Raw genomic sequence first — 25,243 nt, forward strand, 5'->3', positions numbered from 1 at the left:
TCTGCATTTAAAAAGCCCTGGTGTACCCTTACAGACTGTACTGAGCAAACTAAATCCAGCGTAAATCAATTAGTTTAAAGTATTTCATATAGGTCCAGGTCTTAGTTTGTCTGATGTGCACACACACTTATCTGAAAAGGCACATATGTTTACCATCTTTCTCCTGTTCGATGAGGTTGTGCTTAGCCTTGACGTTTTCTTCGAAGGTGTCCATGTTTTCCCGCTCGTACTCTTTGACGTCGGCCGTCACACGCTCCAGGATGCCGTCTGGTGAGGGCGAGCGGCTGCGCTGGCTGCTCTGGGGGCTGCCGGGGTCCGACGGTGCCGACATATTACTGTCCTCGTTCCCTCCCTTGTACTTCTGTTCACAGAAAAACACACACACACACGCGTGAGCAAAAAATATGCAAGCACCGGCACGAGAACATGTACACTAACAAGTCACAAATACATACGCACACAGTGCACATGTCAAATCAAAATAAAATAAAATATTTGTCACACGCGCCGAATATACAACAGGTGTAGACTTTACCGTGAAATGCTTACTTACGAGCCCTTAACCAACAACGCAGAGTTAAAAAGAAAATTTGCACACAAAAAAAAAAAGAGAAAAAAAATAAGAAATGGTAACACATAATAACAATAACGAGGCTACATACAAGGAGTACCGGTACTGAGTCAATGTGCTGGGGCACGAGTGAGTAATGAGGCTATATACAGGAAGTACCGGTACTGAGTCAATGTGCAGGGGCACGAGGGAGTTGAGGTGATTGATGTAATATGTACATGTAGCTAGGGGGTGTGAGTGTGTGGCGTCAATATTCACGTGTTTTTTGTGTGTGTGTGTGAGCGTATGTAGTGAGTGTGCATGTGTTGGGAGTGTCAGTGCAGTATGGGAGTGGGTGGGTAGTTTCTAGTGAGTGTGCATAGAGCCAGTGCATAAAAATGGGGGTCAATGCAAATAGTCCGGGTAGCCAATTGTGCCATCGGATGAGGGCATCACTGGTACTTCCCGTTTGAGCTTTTGCCTGTGAGCAGGAGGATAGAGTTATGGGCAGCTTTGCCAAATGGAGGGCGAGCTTTGTATGTGTCTCTGTGTGTGGAGTAAAGGTGATCTAGAGTTTTTTTTCCACCCGTAGTTGTAAAGGTGACATGCTGGTAGAAATGAGGTAAGACTGATTTCAGTTTCTCTGCATTAAAATCACCGGCCACACACATTTTCATGTTTGCTTACGGCCCTATACAGCTGGTTGAGTGCGGTCTTAGTGCCAGTATCGGTTTGTGGTGGTAAATAGACAGCTACAAAAAATATAGATGAAAACTTTGTAAATAGTACGGTCTACAGCTTATCATGAGGTATTCTAATGCCGTCGAGCAGAACCTCGAGACTTCCTTAATATTACAGATTGTGCACCCGGCTGTTAAAGAGACACAACACATAGGATGTTACAGTACTTCAGATCACGTTGATAGGATAGTCGCAAACGGAGCTCATCTAGTTTATTCTCCAGCGATTACAATCTATTTGTTCATAAACATGATACCTTTGAGAATTTGCACCCTTTTCTAAATCATAAAGCAAAAATAAAATAAAAATGGATAACAGTTGTCATATTTACAACAAGAAAAACTATGGTCATAATTATTGGTATTCTTAATGGTGTGCTGGGAGGGAATTCTGTGTTGTTGGTGGACAGGGAGAGAGAGGGGGAAGGTTGGTGAACAGGGAGAGAGAGAGAGGGGCAGGTTGGTGGACAGGGAGAGAGAGGGGGAAGGTTGGTGGACAGGGAGAGAGAGGGGGAAGGTTGGTGGACAGGGAGAAAGAGAGAGAGGGGGAAGGTTGGTGGACAGGGAGAGAGAGAGGGGGAAGGTTGGTGGACAGGGAGAGAGAGAGGGGGAGGTTGGTGGACAGGGAGAGAGAGAGGGAAGGTTGGTGGACAGGGAGAGAGAGAGAGAGGGGGAAGGTTGGTGGACAGGGAGAGAGAGAGAGAGGGGGAAGGTTGGTGGACAGGGAGAGAGAGAGGGAAGGTTGGTGGACAGGGAGAGAGAGAGGGGGAAGGTTGGTGGACAGGGAGAGAGAGAGGGGGAAGGTTGGTGGACAGGGAGAGAGAGAGGGGGAAGGTTTGTGGACAGGGAGAGAGAGGGGGAAGGTTGGTGGACAGGAAGAGAGAGAGGGGCAGGTTGGTGGACAGGGAGAGAGAGGGGGAAGGTTGGTGGACAGGGAGAGAGAGAGGGGGAAGGTTGGTGGACAGGGAGAGAGAGAGGGGGAAGGTTTGTGGACAGGGAGAGAGAGGGGGAAGGTTGGTGGACAGGAAGAGAGAGAGGGGCAGGTTGGTGGACAGGGAGAGAGAGGGGGAAGGTTGGTGGACAGGGAGAGAGAGAGGGAAGGTTGGTGGACAGGGAGCGAGAGAGGGGGAAGGTTGGTGGACAGGGAGAGAGAGAGGGGGAAGGTTTGTGGACAGGGAGAGAGAGGGGGAAGGTTGGTGGACAGGAAGAGAGAGAGGGGGAAGGTTGGTGGACAGAGAGAGAGAGAGAGAGGGGCAGGTAGGTGGACAGGGAGAGAGAGAGGGAAGGTTGGTGGACAGGGAGCGAGAGAGGGGGAAGGTTGGTGGACAGGGAGAGAGAGAGGGGGAAGGTTTGTGGACAGGGAGAGAGAGAGGGAAGGTTGGTGGACAGGAAGAGAGAGAGAGAGGGGCAGGTTGGTGGACAGGGAGAGAGAGAGAGAGGGGCATGTTGGTGGACAGAGAGAGAGAGAGAGAGAGAGAGGGGCAGGTTGGTGGACAGGGAGAGAGAGAGGGGCAGGTTGGTGGACAGGGAGAGAGAGAGGGGCAGGTTGGTGGACAGGGAGAGAGAGAGAGGGGCAGGTTGGTGGACAGGGAGAGAGAGGGGCAGGTTGGTGGACAGGGAGAGAGAGGGGGAGGTTGGTGGACAGGGAGAGAGAGGGGGAAGGTTGGTGGACAGGGAGAGAGAGGGGGAGGTTGGTGGACAGGGAGAGAGAGAGAGGGGCAGGTTGGTGGACAGGGAGAGAGAGAGGGGCAGGTTGGTGGACAGGGAGAGAGAGAGGGGAAGGTTGGTGGACAGGGATCGAGAGGGAGGGGCAGGTTGGTGGACAGGGAGAGAGAGAGGGGCAGGTTGGTGGACAGGGAGAGAGAGAGGGGCAGGTTGGTGGACAGGGAGAGAGAGAGAGGGGGCAGGTTGGTGGACAGGGAGAGAGAGAGGGGCAGGTTGGTGGACAGGGAGAGAGAGAGAGGGGCAGGTTGGTGGACAGGGAGAGAGAGAGGGGCAGGTTGGTGGACAGGGAGAGAGAGAGGGGCAGGTTGGTGGACAGGGAGAGAGAGGGGGGAAGGTTGGTAGACAGGGAGAGAGAGGGGGGCAGGTTGGTGGACAGGGAGAGAGAGGGGGAAGGTTGGTGGACAGGGAGAGAGAGAGGGAAGGTTGGTGGACAGGGAGAGAGAGGGGGAAGGTTGGTGGACAGGGAGAGAGAGGGGGAAGGTTGGTGGACAGGAAGAGAGAGAGAGAGGGGCAGGTTGGTGGACAGAGAGCGAGAGAGAGAGAGAGAGAGAGAGAGGGGCAGGTTGGTGGACAGGGAGAGAGAGAGGGGCAGGTTGGTGGACAGGGAGAGAGAGAGAGAGAGAGAGCGAGAGAGAGAGAGAGAGAGAGAGAGGGGGAGGTTGGTGGACAGAGAGCGAGAGAGAGAGAGAGAGAGAGAGGGGCAGGTTGGTGGACAGGGAGAGAGAGAGGGGCAGGTTGGTGGACAGGGAGAGAGGGAGGGGCAGGTTGGTGGACAGGGAGAGAGAGGGGGAAGGTTGGTGGACAGGGAGAGAGAGGGGGGCAGGTTGGTGGACAGGGAGAGAGAGAGGGGCAGGTTGGTGGACAGGGAGAGAGGGAGGGGCAGGTTGGTGGACAGGGAGAGAGAGGGGGAAGGTTGGTGGACAGGGAGAGAGAGGGGGGCAGGTTGGTGGACAGGGAGAGAGAGGGATTGACTCCCTTGGCACTAAGCATGTGGAAGTAACACAAAACCTGGGATTAGGGGTGTGGCCTGAGCACAGGCACGGCACACAGTGTCCAACGCCATTCTAATTGTCGAACTAACAATCAAAACAGCTGAGTGTGTCACGTTTGCATGCTGTGTACGACAACGGCCAATAAAGAAACGGTTAAAATATATACTGTAGCAACATGGCTGTGTGCCTCTGTTAAGTTAGGTCGGTGCAGAGGGGATGATGTCAGAGGTCTTTTTACCCACCTGGACGATGGCCAGGCGCTGTAGCCTCCTCTGTTCGATGAGGGCCTCCTCGTCCTCCTCATCAACGTCGTAATCTTCCAGCCTATTACACGACACGTCAACTCTCAACACACACATACAAATGTGGTCGTCCACCCCACACCCATAAACAATAGCTCATATTGCTAAAAAAAAATTGTGTGGTTTCACTAATGAAATTGAAATGGATTAATGTTGTATCATTTGTGTATGAACGATACATTCAACAATAAGCAACTAAAATTCACTCCCTAGTGAACTGCCTACACTTCATCTTCAGAGTCCTCCTTGTCAGCCTTCATTCCTTCCGAGAGGCTGCCCTTGAACTTGTCCTCTCTGTCCCGGCTCAGCCTCTGCCTCCTCTCCTGGGATCTGGAACCCCAATGTGGCCTCCGTCCCATCCTGTCCCGATCCAATGACCTACGTAGAAGAGTCACAGGAAAGAAAAGCAAAAGCCTGAGCATCTTACAGGTGCAATATGTACGATTTCCTGATGTTCAAAATGGTCATTGCAATTACAGTGCATTCAGAAAGTATTCAGACCCCTTCCCCTTTTCCACTTTGTTACGTTACAGCCTTATTCTAAAATGGATTAAATACAACAAATTCCTCATCAAATCTACACACAATACCCCATAACAACAAAGTGAAAACAGGTTTAGATATTTTAGCAAACGTATACAAAAAAAATTATAATACCTTATTTACATAAGTATTCAGACCCTTTGCTATGAGATTCGAAATTGAGTTCAGGTGCATCATGTTTCCATTGATCATCCTTGAGATGTTTCTACAACTTGATTGGAGTCCACCTGTGGTAAATTCAACTGAATGGACATGATTTGGAAAGAAACACACGTACAGTGGGGAGAACAAGTATTTGATACACTGCCAATTTAGCAGGTTTTCCTACTTACAAAGCATGTAGAGGTCTGTCATTTTTATCATAGGTACACTTCAACTGTGAGAGACGGAATCTAAAACAAAAATCCAGAAAATCACATTGTATGATTTTTAAGTAATTAATTTGCATTTTATTGCATGACATAAGTATTTGATACATCAGAAAAGCAGAACTTAATATTTGGTACAGGAACCTTTGTTTGCAATTACAGAGGTCATACGTTTCCTGTAGGTCTTGACCAGGTTTGCACACACTGCAGCAGGGATTTTGGCCCACTCCTCCATATAGACCTTCTCCAGATCCTTCAGGTTTCGGGGCTGTTGCTGGGCAATACGGACTTTCAGCTCCCTCCAAAGATTTTCTATTGGGTTCAGGTCTGGAGACTGGCTAGGCCACTCCAGGACCTTGAGATGCTTCTTACGGAGCCACTCCTTAGTTGCCCTGGCTGTGTGTTTCAGGTCATTGTCATGCTGGAAGACCCAGCCACGACCCATCTTCAATGCTCTTACTGAGGGAAGGAGGTTGTTGGCCAAGATCTCGCGATACATGGCCCCATCCATCCTCCCCTCAATACGGTGCAGTCGTCCTGTCCCCTTTGCAGAAAAGCATCCCCAAAGAGTGATGTTTCCACCTCCATGCTTCACGGTTGGGATGGTACTCTTGGGGTTGTACTCATCCTTCTTCTTCCTCCAAACACGGCGAGTGGAGTTTAGACCAAAAAGCTCTATTTTTGTCTCATCAGACCACATGACCTTCTCCCATTCCTCCTCTGGATCATCCAGATGGTCATTGGCAAACTTCAGACGGGCCTGGACATGCGCTGGCTTGAGCAGGGGGACCTTGCGTGCGCTGCAGGATTTTAATCCATGACGGCGTAGTGTGTTACTAATGGTTTTCTTTGAGACTGTGGTCCCAGCTCTCTTCAGGTCATTGACCAGGTCCTGCCGTGTAGTTCTGGGCTGATCCCTCACCTTCCTCATGAACATTGATGCCCCACGAGGTGAGATCTTGCATGGAGCCCCAGACCGAGGGTGATTGACCGTCATCTTGAACTTCTTCCATTTTCTAATAATTGCGCCAACAGTTGTTGCCTTCTCACCAAGCTGCTTGCCTATTGTCCTGTAGCCCATCCCAGCCTTGTGCAGGTCTACAATTTTATCCCTGATGTCCTTACACAGCTCTCTGGTCTTGGCCATTGTGGAGAGGTTAGAGTCTGTTTGATTGAGTGTGTGGACAGGTGTCTTTTATACAGGTAACAAGTTCAAACAGGTGCAGTTAATACAGGTAATGAGTGGAGAGCAGGAGGGCTTCTTAAATAAAAACGAACAGGTCTGTGAGAGCTGGAATTCTTACTGGTTGGTAGATTATCAAATACTTATGTCATGCAATAAAATGCAAATTAATTACTTAAAAATCATACAATGTGATTTTCTGGATTTTTGTTTTAGATTCCGTCTCTCACAGTTGAAGTGTACCTATGATAAAAATTACAGACCTCTACATGCTTTGTAAGTAGGAAAACCTGCAAAATCGGCAGTGTATCAAATACTTGTTCTCCCCACTGTATTTATGTATGTATGTATCCATCTATATACAGTGGGGGGAAAAAGTATTTAGTCAGCCACCAATTGTGCAAGTTCTCCCACCTAAAAAGATGAGAGGCCTGTCATTTTCATCATAGGTACACGTCAACTATGACAGACAAATTGAGCATTTTTTTTCCAGAAAATTACATTGTAGGATTTTTAATGAATTTATTTGCAAATTATGGTGGAAAATAAGTATTTGGTCACCTACAAACAAGCAAGATTTCTGGCTCTCACAGACATGTAACTTCTTCTTTAAGAGGCTCCTCTGTCCTCCACTCGTTACCTGTATTAATGGCACCTGTTTGAACTTGTTATCAGTATAAAAGACACCTGTCCACAACCTCAAACAGTCACACTCCAAACTCCACTATGGCCAAGACCAAAGACCTGTCAAAGGACACCAGAAACAAAATTGTAGACCTGCACCAGGCTGGGAAGACTGAATCTGCAATAGGTAAGCAGCTTGGTTTGAAGAAATCAACAGTGGGAGCAATTATTAGGAAATGGAAGACATACAAGACCACTGATAATCTCCCTCGATCTGGGGCTCCACGCAAGATCTCACCCCGTGGGGTCAAAATGATCACAAGAACGGTGAGCAAAAATCCCAGAACCACACGGGGGGACCTAGTGAATGACCTGCAGAGAGCTGGGACCAAAGTAACAAAGCCTACCATCAGTAACACACTACGCCGCCAGGGACTCAAATCCTGCATTGCCAGACGTGTCCCCCTGCTTAAGCCAGTACATGTCCAGGCCCGTCTGAAGCTTGCTAGAGTGCATTTGGATGATCCAGAAGAGGATTGGGAGAATGTCATATGGTCAGATGAAACCAAAATAGAACTTTTTGGTAAAAAGTAAACTCGTCGTGTTTGGAGGACAAAGAATGCTGAGTTGCATCCAAAGAACACCATACCTACTGTGAAGCATGGGGGTGGAAACATCATGCTTTGGGGCTGTTTTTATGCAAAGGGACCTGGACGACTGATCTGTGTAAAGGAAAGAATGAATGGGGCCATGTATCGTGAGATTGAGTGAAAACCTTCTTCCATCAGCAAGGGCATTGAAGATGAAACGTGGCTAGGTCTTTTAGCATGACAATAATCCCAAACACACCGCCCGGGCAACGAAGGAGTGGCTTCGTAAGAAGCATTTCAAGGTCCTGGAGTGGCCTAGCCAGTCTCCAGATCTCAACCCCATAGAAAATCTTTGGAGGGAGTTGAAAGTCCGTGTTGCCCAGCGACAGCCCCAAAACATCACTGCTCTAGAGGAGATCTGCATGGAGGAATGGGCCAAAATACCAGCAACAGTGTGTGAAAACCTTGTGAAGACTTACAGAAAACGTTTGACCTGTGTCATTGCCAACAAAGGGTATATAACAAAGTATTGAGAAACTTTTGTTATTGACCAAATACTTATTTTCCACCATAATTTGCAAATAAATTCATAAAAAATCCTACAATGTGATTTTCTGGATTTTTTTTCCTCATTTTGTCTGTCATAGTTGACGTGTACCTATGATGAAAATTACAGGCCTCTCTCATCTTTTTAAGTGGGAGAACTTGCACAATTGGTGGTTGACTAAATACTTTTTTTCCGCACTGTATATGGTCCCACAGTTGACAGTGCATGTCAGAGCAAAAACCAAGCCATGAGGTCAAAGGAATTGTCTGTAGAGCTCAGAGACAGGATTGCGTCGAGGCACAGATCTGGGGAAGGGTACCCAACAATTTCTGCAACATTGAAGGTCCCCAAGAACACCGTGGCCTCCATCATCCTTAAATAGAAGAAGTTTGGTACCACCAAGACTCTTCCTAGAGCTGGACGCCCGGTCAAACTCGGGGGCGAGGGGCCTTGGTCAGGGAAATGACCAAGAACCCGATGGTCACTCTGACAGAGCTCCTCTGTGGAGATTGGGGCACCTTCCAGAAGGACAACCATCTCTGCAGCACTCCAGCAATCAGGCCTTTATGTTAGAGTGGCCAGACGGAAGCCACTCCTCAGTAAAAGGCACATGACAGCCTGCTTGGAGTTTGCCAAAAGGCACCTAAAGGACTCTAAGACCATGAGAAACAAGATTCTCTGGTCTGATGAAACCAAGATTGAACTCTTTGGCCTGAATACTAAGCATCACGTCTGGAGGAAACCAGGCACCCTCCCTACGGTGAAGCATGGTGGTGGCAGCATCATGCTGTGGGGATGTTTTTCAGCAGCAGGGAGACTAGTCAGGATTGAGTGAAAGATGAACGGAGCAAAGTACAGAGACATCCTTGATGAAAACCGCTCCAGAGCGCTCAGAACCTCAGACTGGGGCGAAGGTTCACCTTCAAAACAGGACAACGACCCTAAGCACACAGCCAAGACAACGCAGGAGTGGCTTCGGGACAAGTCTCTGAATGTCCTTGAGTGGCCCAGCCAGAGCCCGGACTTGAACCCGATCGAACATCTCTGGAGAGACCTGAAAATAGCTGCGCGGCAACGCTCCCCATATAACCTGACAGAGCTTGAGAGGATCTGCAGAGAATAATGGGAGAAACTCCCCAAATACAGGTGTGCCAAGCTTGTAGCATCATACCCAAGAAGACTTAAGGATGTAATCACTGCCAAAGGTGCTTCAACAAAGTACTGAGTAAAGGGTCTGAATACTCATGTAAATGTGACATTATTATTTTAATTTTTTATCAAATGTGCAACAATAAAAAATAAAAAAAATGTTTTTGTTTTGTCATTATGTGTATTATCCATTTTAAAATAAGGCTGTAACGTAACAAAATGTGGAAAAGTGGAAAAAGTCAAGGGGTCTGAATACTTTCCGAATGCACTGTATAACCATTGAATCTTGAAGAAAAAAACATAATTAGGCCTGGTGGTTAGAGGGTGGGGCCAGTAACCGAAAGGTTGCCGGTTCGAATACCCGAGCCAACAAGGTGAAAAATCGGTCTATGTGCCCTTGAGCAAGGCACTTAACTGTCATTTGCTCCAGGGGCGCCGTACTACTGTGGCTGACCGTGTAAAACAACACATATTCGGTGACAATAAAATAAGAACTATCATAGCCTCAAAATAGGTAAGTTGCAACACTTTAAAATAAAGAATGACGTTTCGGTCAGACCTTCATCAGACAGAGAATGGGAAACAAATCATAATAATAAGCCATTTAGCAGATGCTTTTATCCAAAGCGACTTACAGTCATGTGTGCATACATTTTTACGTATGGGTGGTCCCGGGGATCGAACCCACTACCTTGGCGTTACAAGTGCCATGCTCTACCAGCTGAGCTACAGAGGCCCATCTGTATATATAGACTCACAGACATATACAGTTGAAGTCGGAAGTTTACATACACTTAGGTTGGAGTCATTAAAACTTGTTTTTCCAACCACTCCACAAAATGTCTTGTTAACAAACTATAGTTTTGGTGAGTCGGTTAGGACATCTACTTTGTGCATGACAAGTAATTTTTCCAAAAATTGTTTACAGACAGATTATTTCACTTATAATTCACTGCATCACAATTCCAGTGGGTCAGAAGTTTACATACACTAAGTTCACTGTGCTTTTAAACAGCTTGGAAAATTCCAGAAAATGATGTAATGGCTTTAGAAGCTTCTGATAGGCTAATTGACATAATTTGAGTCAATTGAAGGGGTACCTGTGGATGTATTTCAAGGCCTACCTTCAAACTCAGTGCCTCTTTGCTTGACATCATTGGAAAATCTATAAAAAAATCAGCCAAGACCTCAGAAAAAAATTTGTAGACCTCCACAAGTCTGGTTCATCCTTGGAAGCAATTTCCAAACGCCTGAAGGTACCATGTTCATCTGTACAAACAATAGTACGCAAGTATAAATACTATGGGACCACGCAGCCGTCATAACGCTCAGGAAGGAGACCCGTTCTGTCTCCTAGAGATGAACGTACTTTGGTGCGAGCAAGGAGGCCTACAAACCTGACTCTGTTACACCAGCTCTGTCAGGGGGAATGGGCCAAAATTCACCCAACTTATTGTGAGAAGCTTGTGGAAGGTTACCCGAACGGTTTGACCGAAGTTAAACAATTTAAAGGCAATGCTACCAAATACTAATTGAGTGTATGTAAACTTCTGACCCACTGGGAATGTGATGAAAGAAATAAAAGCTGAAATAAATAATTCTCTCTACTATTATTCTGACATTTCACATTCTTAAAATAAAGTGGTGATCCTAACTGACCTAAAACAGGGAATTTTTACTGGGATTAAATGTCAGGAATTGTGAAAAACTGAGTTGAAATGTATTTGGCTAAGGTGTATGTAAACTTCCGACTTCAACTGAACACAACACAGGTGGGGATAGTACAGTTATCAGACATATGGGGACAAAAGTACCTCCACCCACCTCCTCCTGAATGGAGACCTGCTGCGTCTCCTGGGAGAGCGACACCTCCGCCTGAAAGGTGAGCGGCTGAACCGTCGAGCTGGGCTGGCATCCCTGCGGCCCCCTGCCTCGTCCTGGCGCCGCATCCTGAAGACAACGCAGCAACAGGACAAGGGCTTACACATTCAATATTTTCCACGCATTACCTAAAGGGTTTGTGTGATTTGATTTGGACACGATTCAATGTGTGGATGATGTAAACTGGACTACGTTTGGTAGGGAATATCGCGCATGACTACATCTCCCATGAGCACTCACACCAGCACTAATTTCTTCTTTCCTGGCACATATTCTGCTGATAGATCCTTACAGGAAATAGCAGCTGTCTACTTGCAATTAGAGCGTTGGGCTTAGTAACTGAAAAAGTCGCAGGTTCGAATACCCAAGCAGAAAAGGTGAAAAATCTGTCTATGTGCCCTTGAGCAAGGCACTTAAACCCTAATTTGCTCCAGGGGCGCCGTACTATGGCTGACCCTGTAAAACACATTTCACTGCACCTATCATACTACTATGGCTGACCCTGTAAAACAACACACTGCAGCTATCATACTACTATGGTTGACCGTGTAAAACAACACACTGCAGCTATCCCATGTATGTGACAATACATCTTATTATTATTATTATTTTAACTGAGATGTGGTTTTAAATGTGAGCCCTTAACCAGCCTCGGTGTGGTGTCTAACACACCCCCAGTATTACTAGGGGTGTATTCACTAGAAACTAAATGGAAACAACCAGCTGAAACGGAGAAGGACTAACCTAAATTCGCCCCATAAGAAATGCTACTTTTTCATGTTGCAAAACGTTTTGCTACAGTGTGCAATAATGAATACGCCCCCCCCCCAAGCTTCCCATCCCAATACTCATGGTCTATCCCGGGAGGAAAGTGACAACCCGGACCTAATGGTTTTCACAATATGTTACCAGGGAATTAATTTGTGGACCCTGTACCTGGTTGTGAGAAGATACATATCCTCCTTGAAAACAAAAGCATGTTTATCTGTATCAAACGCAAAAGGCCAAATTTCTTAACTCATCAACTTGGATTATTTATTTTTGTGATGCATGTGTGGAATCGACATGAGGCCAAACAATGTTCTGACCTGCCAGGTGAGAGTCTCAGTCGGTCCACCTCTCTCCTTTGACACTCCGGGGAGCGCGGGTGGCCCCCTCTGGGTGGTGGCGGTGACCTGGCCCATCGCTCGGCTGCCTGGGGACCTGAAGAGGAGGCCCGGGGGTCCCGGCACTGTGATGGGGACGTGCTGCGCTGCAGCTGGGGGGCGGGGCCTGGCGGCCTCCCTCGCAGGCCAGGAGAACAGTTCTCATTCCCAGAGGAAGCGTCCTTGGCGGGGGACTTGATCGCCTTCTTGTGTTTGTCCTGGTTTTGAGCAGGCTGCTTGCTAGTGCCAGGAGGAGACTTGGACACCCGTGCCCTTTCCTTAAAGCAATCCGCACTCATGGAATGTCTCCTGCTGTCTCTATCCCTGGACGTGCTCATCCCTCTCATCTGATTCTTGATCTTGCTGTCAGTCTTTCTCTTCCTAGCGTCTTTATTGGGATTTTTCTGCTTAGCTTTGCCGGCATCTGCCGACTCTCGCTGGACTCTACCAGCGTCTTTAGCGGTCTGCGAGCCTGAGCCAGCCCCAGCCCCTGTTGCCCCTCTCCGCAAGTGCTGCCCATTGCACACCCTCTCCCCCTGAATCTCCCCATCCTCCTCCTCCCCAGAGTGGTATCCCTGGAGTATGAGCCCCATGCCCGACTGTACCCCCCTGCCCCCCTCAGTCATTTCACTGTCTAGCTCAGCTTGGATCAGGGCCCGCTGTTTCTCCAGCTCCTCCAGAAGTGCCATCTCGTCGTCTTCTAGTCTCGGCTGCTTGGAGGAGCAAGAGTATGGGAAAGCGTTGTCGTCGCCACCGGTGGGGAAGCCGTCAGTCGAGGGGTCATCTTTACGCCTGTGCTTCTTGTGCTTGTGCCGGTGCTTGTGGCGCCGCTCCTTGTCCTCAGGTGAAGACTGCTTGTGTCTCTTCTGTTTGCTGCGGTGCTTGTGTTTCTTTTTCTTGGCCTTGGCTGAGCTCGCGGCAACGCTGAGCTTCAACGAACCGGCTTCGGCCTTCCCGGCGGCGCCTCCCTCCTCCTCTGACAGGTCCTGGTCTTCCTCTTCATTACCACTCCTCTCTGCATCCTCTCCCCTGCACACGACAGGATATTGGAAAGATTAATGTAATGATTAAATCAACTGGAATGCCCCATGGTAATTGGTTCATTTTGACAACTATTGCTGGTTCATTCCACAACTACTAGTGGTGTAACTTGTGTGTTTCTCAAACCTTTCTTTGGGGACCCCCAGTCGTTTCACAATTTTGTTGCAGCCTGAACAAGCACACCTGATTCAATTAGCTAGTCAGGGGCTTAATGATTGACAAGTTGAATCAGACGTGCTAGCTCTGGAATAGATTAAACGGCTGGGGGTCCCCGGGGAGAGGTTTGAGAGGCACTGAAACTAGGTCATAAGCTAGCTGGCTAACCTTGTCCAGTATTTCTCCGAGTTTCACAACTATGACATTGGCTTGTAAGCTAGCTAGCTAGTAGCGAAACAGGCTCTAGCGCTAACAACGCGTATAAGACATGATTCATTGAACAATAACTGTTTATGACCACACGCAGAATAACCCATAGTGAAAACTATACATTTTAGCTACCTAAAGCACAATTTAAAGCATTACTTACGGTTGTTTTTTCTCGCTGTCACCAGTTAACGTTATGAAGTCAATGGCAGCCATTTTCACTGAGGGGGTTCGATTAATCTCGTCCGTGTAGTCGTGTTTCGCAGCGGCTGAAAGTTGGTTGCGTTCGATTTTAAACTGGCTGCCTCCCGGGCGGGAGCCAGGTGCCCCGTTCAAAGCCCACGGCGAAGTCGGCTCAAAACAAAATGTGTTGTAATTAAGCATGTGTTGTAATTAGTAGGATTCTGTGTTTTCCCATACAAAAGTGTTTGTTTTTGATAACAACGTTTTATCTGCCTTCCCAATTAAAAATAGTTAGGCTATTCAAACATGTATTTTATGGAAAATATATGTTTTATGTTTCTGGACGATGCACCATGCTGCCTTGTTGACAAAATGACCGTGCGGCACCGATTACTGTTCGATTTGAAGATGGAGCTCCTCGCAAGTGTCCTCAGCGTAATCGAATCCGCCCATTGTTTATTTTGGACATGCGCAATGGATAGGAAAACAAGACTAACCAAAGCGCTGTCGTTAAAGTTATGACCATTTTTATTTTTGTCTCTATCCCCGATATGAGAGATTTGTCAATAATGAATATTCTTTGTACGTATATTTTGATGTTACAAACTATTATACAATTACTTATTAAATAAAATGTTTCAATAAGACAATAAGTAATGTATAGCACAGAAACGAAGCATTCCATTGACAGTGGTCCCTAAAAAGTAAGCATGGGGTTGGCGCATTTTCAAGTTCGTTTCGGAGTCGGACACAGTGTTGCCAACTTCTCAGTAAGGAAAGTAGCTATTGGCTTCCCTAAAAGTCGCTAAATGACGTCATCACCTAATTTGCATAGTTGTGCATTGTAATTGTGAGGAATAACGTGGTGGGAGAGACAAAAAGTGAGTAAAAAACACCCTAAATATGTTTAGAACTACAAATTAACTCTCTTCTTTTTTATTCTTGTTTTTTTTAATGTCACAATTCCAACCCTCCTCCTTTATCCGGGCTTGGGACCGGCAAAAGTTACCCAAAAGAGACACTCTGGCGGAGTTACTTAGTTTTTTTTTTTTTTTTTTTTTTTATAGTTTCGTTTTCTTAAGTTTGGTTTGGTTTTTAACCTTATGTTCCACTTAGGAGCCTACAACAAGTCACAGTAAAACATGAACATTTTTAACCATAACATTTGTAACATTTTTTTGTATACAATCTACATTAACAATCTAAATAGACCAAAAAGAGACAATAGAAAAAACTGTCAATGGCAATGTGAGAAAATGATGGTAACTAGTCTGGCCCTAATATTTTTTCAGACCCCCCTCCACACACAGGCTGTGCTGGCTCACAGAAAGAGTGGGTCATCGTCCTTTTGGTCAAGGCTCTCTATGGCAGGTTCAGCAACTGAGGGAGCTGACTTAAATGAGGAAGCAGCTCATGTGCCAAAAAGCTGCAAAACATTATCAGGCAGCTGGTGCTCATAGCAAGCCTCACCAGACAGCTTCAGTCCAAATCGAATGTACAGGATGGAGTTAACGGTCTGCAAGGACATCCGATTTCTAAGTTTGCTTTTTACCACACTCATCTGGCTGAATACTCTCTCGACTTCAGCGTTCGAGTGTGGCAAGGACAACACAGACACAGCAGCCATGGCAAGATCTTGAAACGGGTTGATATCAGCTGCATCCCTGAACTTCCAAATCTCACTCCAGAAGCCCAGTGTGTTTTTTGTCTCATTCCATTTACTAAGATGGATGGCACGCTATTGCTGGACAATCTTGTCTATCTCTGCAGGGGAGTAACCAAGGAGCTTGGCTATTTTTTATATTTCTCCAGGGCTCTTATTGTGCTTTAGAGTTTCCTCCACATTGAAAACTGACATGTACTGCAATGCTTCGATGTTGTCCGGCAGTCTCACCCTCAACTCATTAGTGAGGGAGATGGTGAAGGCTACACACCGCTTTTGGACATTGTTTTCATCCTCAGGCGCAAGGTGGAGCTCAGCTGCCTTTGACTCAAAAAGGTAACCAAGGTACGGTTTGGGACTGATGTATCTATCTATTGGCCCTTTGAGTACATCAACATTTGACAGTGGATTCAGCACCCTGCTGCTCACAGACTTGATCAGGCTAACCAAGCTGTCAAGTAGCTTAAGAGGATCTACTTGCTCTCCCTCAAAAGCCTTGATGGCCAACTGTCCCTCACACAGCACTGACTTCAAAAAGTCAGATACAATATGTTTTCAGGATCACTGTACATGGAGTATAAAACCAAGTTCACTGGACTTGGTGACTGCGAAATGCAGCCTAAGCTCCTCCCACTGGTCCAAAATGGGACCTGGTCGAAGTGTACCGCTGCAGAGCGTGCCAGTTCACCGGTGGCCTAAAAGCAAGCATCCGCGCACACGTACTGGAGAGGCACGACTTGAGAAGGGTCGTGGCCTAGAGGTGGAAGTAAGGGTGGGAGTTGAACTGGTCCAAAATGGCTCCCAAGGCTACAACCTGGAGGATGTCCTCCATTCTGGCTCAAAGGATGCTGATGACGATCAGATGGATCATATGGGCTTGGAGCACATGTCCATCCTGCTCCCCATGTATGGCATACTGCCCAATATCAATCCCCGGTCATGTGACATGGCCCTGAGCTCCAACTCGGAAGGGAGCCTACACGTTGCACAGACCTATGAGGTAAGAAATACATTTTCAAGGGGGGGAAACTTGTGTTTCAGATGCAGTGAAAATAACAGTCAAGAGTGGATTAGTCACTAGACTAGAGGATAGAAAGGTGGACTAGTAAGGAGAGCGTGTTCCTATTGGACACTGCCGGCTCCGTCAACCTGTCCTGTCAAATGGGCTCGGTGGTGATGAACGAGACTGAGGCCAAGGATGAGGAAATGGCCCAATCAGCTCACCTCATGACCCTAGGCCTCTGTCGCATCTCCACAGCCAAACAAGGGCCTCTCAGGCTGAGCGGGTACCCAGCTTTCCTCAACTCCCGTCGGGCAAGAGGGCTTTTAGTTGGACACCTCCCTGGATGACAAAGTGCTCCAGCCCCAGGGGCAGCAGTCACCACCTCCCCCACTTGAAATGCCACGGCGGGGATCGGGGCTTCAAGTGCCTTCAGTGTGGCTGGACGTTGGCCAGGTGGGGGGAGATGGAGCGCCACTGGAGGGCCCATGGGAATAGGAGGCGGCGGGGGGAAAGAGGGAGAGGGGCTCCAGGCCCCACGGCTGCCAGGTTTGTCCCCGGAAGTTCCGGAGTGTCGAATCCAAGGATGCCCAACGGGCGGAGCCCTCACCAGTGGCCTAAAATGTGTTATTTTACAGGGTCAGCCATAGTAGTACGGCGCCCCTGGAGCAAATTAGATTACATGAATGTATACTCGTTTAACCCAATTGTCCCATGTCTGTCTTCCAGATAAGCTGCACAAACATATTATTTCAGAACACAAAGCCTTTGGGGACAGACTGACAGATGCGGGTGGACTGAACACCCATGTTGTCTAGGTGGCTTACCTGTTCCCTCCCTGCACCATAGGCCCTCCCTGCACCATAGCCCCAGAGCACCATAGCCCCAGAGCACCATAGCCCCAGAGCACCATAGCCCCAGAGCACCATAGCCCCAGAGCACCATAGCCCCAGAGCACCATAGCCCCAGAGCACCATAGCCCCAGAGCACCAAACCAACCTTCTCATCGTGTGCACACAAAATATTTTCAAACATTTGGTCTGGACATGGGCCCTATTTGAATTCTGTAAAAATGCATCCTTCCTTCCTCCCTTCCGTAAAGTAATCACTGAGTAGACGACACAAGGGCTCCTCCACCTGGCTTTCAGGAAGGATGCACTTCTAATGAATTTGAACAGGGCTCCTGTTAGCTACCGTATCAAATCTATTCTGATGAATTTTCACAAGTTGGTCTTTGAACACAGTTGAGTCAGTCGAGTATCTCAACCATAGGTTTTTGACCATTAAAGGAGCAATCTGTGATTGGTACTTCCATTTTGGACTTTTAAAGTAATAATACACCCATTGATTCTTGAAGAATATAACTTATAAAAATGCGTAATGAGCTTAGCAACTGTCATACCCAATCAGCACCCAACGTTTTTTGTAAACAATGTAATTGTAAACAAACACTTTATAGCCATTTTTGTTGTTGTTGTTGATATATTTAATATAATGGGTGGTCAGTCCTTGCATTAATGGTTCTGCTCATGAATTTGAGATTGGTTATATTTCTCTCATCCATCCCTCTGCTGTTTACCAAAACAATGGCGTGGTATTCAATTTGTTGTTGTTTGAACTGCTGATTGCCCATTTAACGTTCCCCCTCTCCAACTCACATGTGTGCTTCGAGGAAGTTCACCCACGAAAGCAATTACCTACAAGACCTACAAGGAGTGGAGCCAACCGAGGAAGAAGAGGAGGCTGACGCAGACGAGAAGAAGGAGGGGCAGAAAGTGGCGGAAAGAGTTCTGCTGTGCCCTTTGCAACAGGTAGTCACTTAGAGGCGTCAGTAACACATTTTACCACAAGGGGTCAGAGTTCAGTTTATTTGTGGAAGATCATTACATTTACATTTGAGTCATTTGGCAGAAGAGCGACTTCTCACAGTAGAGAGTGCGTAAATGTTTTCATTCGTACCGGTCCCCCGTGGGAATCGAGCCCACAACCCTGGCATGGCAAGTGCCACGCTCTACCAACTGATCCACACAGGACCTTTATGACCTTTATGACCTTTATGACCTCAAGCCTATTTCAGATGCTTTGTCTGTTGTTGACTTGTCTGTGTGTTTTCAGACCATCTACACTTTCAAAATACATTTATCACAGAAAATGGGCTGTAAAACTCAACCGGAATTACGCGTAATATAGGACCACATGGTGATATAATGGAAGCATATATCAAGTAAATGCGTGTGTTTGAGAGAGAAGTACACAGAGAAAAGCCCACGGTATACAAACTACAACCCCCTAAGGCCTAATGTGTACACAACTGGATTAAGCATTGATGCAGTGCCTATAAAGCTTTCATAATTTGTAGTTCATTTTAAAGTATGACCATGGCCTTGTGTCCTGCCATGACAGGAAGTTCTCCACCACATGGACATGCACCAGGCCCGTTGAGTGTCCCCATAGCCCCAGAGCCCATAGCCCCAGAGCCCCACAGCACCATAGCCCATAGCCCCATAGCCCCAGAGCACCATAGCCCCAGAGCACCATAGCCCCATAGCACCATAGCACCAGAGCCCCATAGCCCCATAGCCCCATAGCCCCATAGCACCATAGCCCCAGAGCCCCATAGCCCCATAGCACCATAGCCCCATAGCCCCAGAGCCCCAGAGCACCATAGCCCCATAGCCCCATAGCCCCATAGCACCATAGCCCCATAGCCCCATAGCCCCATAGCCCATATCCCCAGAGCACCATAGCCCCATAGCACCATAGCACCATAGCACCATAGCACCATAGCCCCATAGCACCATAGCCCCATAGCCCCAGAGCACCATAGCCCCATAGCCCCAGAGCCCATAGCCCCATATCCCCATAGCCCATAGCCCCATATCCCCATAGCCCATAGCCCCAGAGAACCATAGCCCATAGCCCCATAGCCCCATAGCACCATAGCCCCAGAGCCCCATAGCCCCAGAGCCCCATAGCCCCAGAGCCCCATAGCCCCATAGCACCAGAGCCCCAGAGCACCATAGCCCCAGAGCCCCAGAGCACCAGAGCCCCAGAGCACCCGGCTCAAGCCCTCACTGGTACAGCATCTCCATGTTCATACACGTCAGTTTTTTAGACCATATCCAGTCATCCTAGCTGTTGGTGTAGTCAGCACAACGACACCTACACGTACACACACGATACCTACACGTACACACACGATACCTACACGTACACACACGATACCTACACGTACACACACATTTAAATGTGTCCATTTTAGTAATTTAGCAGACGCTCTTATCCAGAGTGACACACACACACACACACTCACTGGTACTTAGTGTTATTCATTACAAGTGTAGTAAAGGCACATTACTGTGTGTGTGACTTTTAGATATCAGACGTGTGTCTGTTTTAGAAATTATAGTAGAGAGACAAGAAACATTTGTTTTAGTTTTTTTTTACAGAAAAGCTGGACATGCAAAATCCCTGTGTCGGGAACACTGTTGGAGGGAGTCACTGGACCCTCAATCATTTCCCCATTGTTCGCTGGTTGTTACCAAGGGGGGAAATGTCGCTGTGGCCCAAATTTATTACAGAACCTTTCCCACACATTCTGTCCCAGCAAGTGCTTTGAGAGCTGTGTGGCCATGGTAACACCAGTGAGATTACATAAAATGCCATGGGGTTGAAGACTGGAATGTTCAACCCATAGAGGCCAATGTTCCATTCCACTGACATGATATGTACATCAAAAAACACAATATTTAGTAGAATGCAGTGTTTCTCCTAGATATTTTCCTAAAGTGGGATCAGGCCCCCTTGAGAAACATGCGGGAAAGCAGACACCGATATTTACAATATATTGTAGATATTTATTTTAAGGAATTGGGATGCACTGGGAAACAAGTAATATGAGATAAGCAGTTTGTTTCTGAACAAACATGTTTGTTGTCGATTGTTGGAAAGCTACTGAACCCCACAATAGGTGGCATTTTTAACACACTGCTTATCATGTGACCAAGAGGGTTGAAGCAGCATATGTTGCCAGCCAAGTCTGGCATTGAAACCCCGTTATTAAGTAGCTACCTACTCTGGCCGAAAAAAAAAAGAAAAAAAAAAGTTATCGACAGTAGCTTTGGGTTTAAAAAAGGTTTTTCTCTACTAAGCAGAGCTCCCAACCCGTCCTTGAGGGCCACAATCACATTGTTGTACTTGGCTTTAAAGACCCCCTGTAGAGACTAGTAAAAAACAAACATGTTCTGCGCTCACCCATAATGTTGTACGGGGTTTTTAAGTCTGTCAATATGTGATAAAAGGTACAGGTTTGAAGTTTTAATGTCACGTGCACAAGTACAGTAATCAATAACAGAGCAATACTAAAAATAACAAAAGGTAGAACAAAAAACACACGAGAAATAAAAATAAGAAGAACATGAGAAAGTAAGTAAGCATACTATATACAGACTCAGTCAGTTCCAGTACCATATTTACAATATTTATTGTATCTGTGATCTCTGACCTGTCGACTATCTACTGTATCTACCTGTAGGTGAGAATGATCTCTGACCTGTCGACTATCTACTGTATCTACCTGTAGGTGAGAATGATCTCTGACCTGTCAAATATCTACTGTATCTACCTGTAGGTGAGAATGATCTCTGACCTGTCGACTATCTACTGTATCTACCTGTAGGTGAGAATGATCTCTGACCTGTCAAATATCTACTGTATCTACCTGTAGGTGAGAATGATCTCTGACCTGTCAAATATCTACTGTATCTACCTGTAGGTGAGAATGATCTCTGACCTGTCAACTATCTACTGTATCTACCTGTAGGTGAGAATGATCTCTGACCTGTCGACTATCTACCTGTAGGTGAGAATGATCTCTGACCTGTAGGTGAGAATGATCTCTGACCTGTAGGTGAGAATGATCTCTGACCTGTAGGTGAGAAGCCTTTCAGTGTCCCTACTCCTTCATCGACAGCAGCCCCCTGTGCCAGCAATTACATTTACATTTACATCATTTAGCAGACGCTCTTATCTAGAGCGACTTACAAATTGGTGGATTCAACTTACGATAGCCAGTGGGACAACCACTTTATTTTATTTTTTATTTTTTTGGGGGGGGAGTGGGGGAAGAAGGATTACTTTATACTATTCCAGGTATTCCTTAAAGAGGTAGGGTTTCAAGTGTCTCCGGAAGGTGGTCAGTGACTCCGCTGTTCTGGCGTCGTGAGGGAGCTTGTTCCACCATTGGGGTGCCAGAGCAGCGAATAGCTTTGACTGGGCTGAGCGGGAACTGTGCTTCCGTAGAGGTAGGGGAGCTAGCAGGCCAGAGGTGGATGAACGTAGTGCCCTCGTTTGGGTGTAGGGTCTGATCAGAGTCTGAAGGTAAGGAGGTGCCGTTCCCCTTCACAGCTCCGTAGGCAAGCACCATGGTCTTGTAGTAGATGCGAGCCTCAACTGGAAGCCAGTGGAGTGTGCGGAGGAGTGGGGTGACATGAGAGAACTTGGGAAGGTTGAACACCAGACGGGCTGCAGCATTCTGGATAAGTTGTACACCCGCACACACACACAGAGAGGCCCTACTGCTGCCAATACTGTCCCTACAGCAGGTAAATACACACACACACACAAATAGCTCTTTAGAGTTCATGTTAATTGTTTGCAAAGTCTCTCTACTCCTCAATGGCAGCCTCTGTCTACCTCACCAGTCTCCCACACACTAGCCCACTGTAAGAAAGCGCTCTCTTTGTCTGTCTCTGTCTGTCTGTCTGTCTGTCTGTCTGTCTGTCTGTCTGTCTGTCTCTCTCTCTCTCTCTCTCTCTCTCTCTCTCTCTCTCTCTCTCTCTCTCCCTCTCCCCCCCCCTCTCTCTCTCTCTCTCTCTCCCTCTCCCCCCATATCTCCTCTCTCTCTCCCTCTCCCCCCCCTCTCTCTCTCTCTCTCCCTCTCTCCCCCCCCTCTCTCCCCCCCCTCTCTCTCTCTCTCCCCCCCCCCCCTCTCTCTCTCCCTCTCTCCCCCCTCTCTCTCTCTCTCCCCCCCCCCCCTCTCTCTCTCTCTCTCCTCCCCCCCCCCCCCTCTCTCTCTCTCTCTCCCCCCCCTCTCTCTCTCTCTCTCTCTCTCTCTCTCTCTCTCTCTCTCTCTCTCTCTTCTCTCTCTCTCTCTCTCTCCCCCTCTCTCTCTCTCTCACCCAGAAAAATAGCTTTAGCCTCCACATACGGTGCCACCTCAAAGGCGAGTCTTTCCCCTGCCTCCGTACGCTACGCCACCAGCTGCTGCGCACGTGCGCACGCACCACCCCCCCTGTATTAGGACCAAGGACACCCAAACGCTCAAAATCCTCTCCCTCTGCAGGAAGATCCCAGCAATCCTGACAAAGCCTTTCTTTGAGCTGTGTTCAGTAGGCACCAAACCAAAGAAAACGGACTGATATAGGGAGGGACTAGCTGGGACTTGTCCAATAAGAAACGCTTATTTTCCTTTTCTGTTGCATGGCCTAGTGAACATGACCCTGGTCTTGTATGTAAATGTGTAATGAATCTTATTAAACAAGCACATTTATTTTACGACACCACATACTACTTGATACTGCTTGTGTTAAGAAAATGACATGGTAAAATGGTCATTACACAGTAATAACCTATTAATTTTCTTTGAAGTTTATGAAGTTGAATCTATGAAGGTTCTTTCAGATTCATTCAAACAAAACAGACACCACTAAGTAACATTTGGTACCAGGTAGTTACATAGGAGTATATCATTGGTACTTACATAGGAGTATATCATTGGTAGTTACCAATTGCATCGTTCCCCATTTCCTCTGTCTTTCTCTTCAGTGGTGTAGTGGTGCATGGAGAAGTGGGTACACTCTAATTGTGTCCCCCAAAAATCCAAACTGCCCGCTCGGTGAAAATACTATGACAAACAGTGACATACACTCTGAATGACTTAAAATGATAAATCCCAAATTGGTCTTTCACAGTCAGGTCAACCCAAGCTGTACTGTGCAGGTAGGCTAACGAAATAGATAAATGAGTCAATTCACAGGTTTCAGATTTTTTCATAAAAAAAAAAAAAAGAAACAAACAAACAACAAAACTGAATGTTTTATGAAATACTTTTGAGGTCTGGGAAAAATCTTAGAAATGTAGATTTTTTTGTGTGTAGTTACCCTTTAATTTTATTGGTCTGGCACCTAGCAGTGTTTGGTTAGTGTGTTGCCGTAGCACACATGAGATGGAGTTTGCAAAACAAATGGCCACTGGATTGATGTAAATAATCATATCATTCTGCCAGGTAGGCATATGTTACTTTGTAGCTAGTTAACGTTCAATTGAGAAGGTTTTTGGGAAAGCCTTTCCATCTACCAGAAGAAGGTTAGGCCTAGCATTTAGCGTTGCTATATTTTTCCTGTTCCTTAATTGTTTGAAACCTGGACATTTTAGTTCATATTATGAGGCATGTTTTACTTGCTTCAAAGTAGCCTATAACCAAAATCCCACCACAGAAATGTGGAGGCAATTATTTTTTTTATAAAGACCTCATATTTGCTCTCCTGTTCTCAAAGGCTTTCAAATGAACTTTTCATTGCCACCAGCCAAAGGCAGTATCCTAGTCATAATAGCAACCCCATGATCGTTATTGCATCTTTAGGTCTCCCCTCTTTCTAAATTCCTAACAGATATTTCCATCTCTGTCCATGAAGAAACCGCTCACATGTGCAGTGCGGATCTTTTAAACTGTGTTTTCCCAGCAAATTGCATTTTGAAAACATTTGCTCCGAGGACTACCGCCGTGTGCACATCGCTGCTCTTAAAGTTTGAAGAAATAATAGTTGATCAACATTTGAAGCTAAACATTCTGATCTGTTCCATCAGTCGTATTAGTTGATATGGCGTATACCTCCACTACACTACTTTGATACGCATCGTGGGGATTAAGAAGTGAGTATACCCAATACCCATAACAAAAAGTGGGTATATGGTGTATAACTGTGTATACCTTCCACTACACCACTGCTTACAGTTATAAGAGAGATGAGCAGTGCCTTTTGACATTATAAACAGAATTCAAAATATTAGAAAATACATGACTTGTCATATAATTTTTTATAACTGCCTGTGTGTGCATACTTCTTTTCTGAAAACTGTAAGCATCTACCTGAAGAGAGGGACTTTATCTGGTGCTGTGGTAGTTCTAGTAGTAGTAGTTTCCCAAGTACTGTGGTAGTACTAGTAGTAGTAGTTTACATCATTTAGCAGACGCTCTTATCCAGAGCGACTTACAGTTAGTGAATACATATATATATATATATTTTTTTATACTGGCCCCCCGTGGGAATCGAACCCACAACCCTGGCGTTGCAAACGCCATGCTCTATCAACTGAGCTACATCCCTGCCGGCCATTCCCTCCCATACCCTGGGCCAATTGTGCGCCGCCCATGAGTCTCCCGGTCGCAGCCGGCTGCGACAGAGCCTGGATTTGAACCAGGATCTCTAGTGGCACAGTTAGCACTGCGATGCGGCGCCTTAGACCACTGCGCCACTCAGGAGACCAGGTACTGTGGTAGTACTAGTAGTAGTAGTAGTTTACCAGGTACTGTGGTAGTACTACTACTAGTAGTAGTAGTAGTAGTAGTTTACCAGGTACTGTGGTAGTACTAG

General features: G+C 46.7%; 1 protein-coding gene across 3 annotated transcripts in view; it reads right to left on the bottom strand.

Moving 5' to 3' along the window:
- prpf4ba (pre-mRNA processing factor 4Ba) overlaps positions 1-13,983 on the bottom strand; it is a 36,060-nt gene extending 22,077 nt beyond the window's left edge. For all 3 annotated transcript variants that reach the window (XM_084183532.1, XM_084183531.1, XM_084183533.1), the window contains exons 1-6: positions 13,907-13,983; positions 12,283-13,368; positions 11,138-11,263; positions 4,535-4,687; positions 4,250-4,331; positions 154-361 (exon numbers count right to left, since the gene is read on the bottom strand). In XM_084183532.1, coding sequence (XP_084039658.1) covers positions 154-361; positions 4,250-4,331; positions 4,535-4,687; positions 11,138-11,263; positions 12,283-13,368; positions 13,907-13,959 — 1,708 coding nt within the window. In that variant the 5' untranslated portion in view covers positions 13,960-13,983. The remainder of the gene's footprint in view (positions 1-153; positions 362-4,249; positions 4,332-4,534; positions 4,688-11,137; positions 11,264-12,282; positions 13,369-13,906) is intronic.
- Between the last annotated feature and the right edge of the window lie 11,260 nt (positions 13,984-25,243).

The sequence above is a fragment of the Coregonus lavaretus genome (assembly GCF_964263955.1).
Source record: "Coregonus lavaretus genome assembly, chromosome: 19".
In the NCBI taxonomy this organism is placed as follows: Eukaryota; Metazoa; Chordata; class Actinopteri; order Salmoniformes; family Salmonidae; genus Coregonus; species Coregonus lavaretus.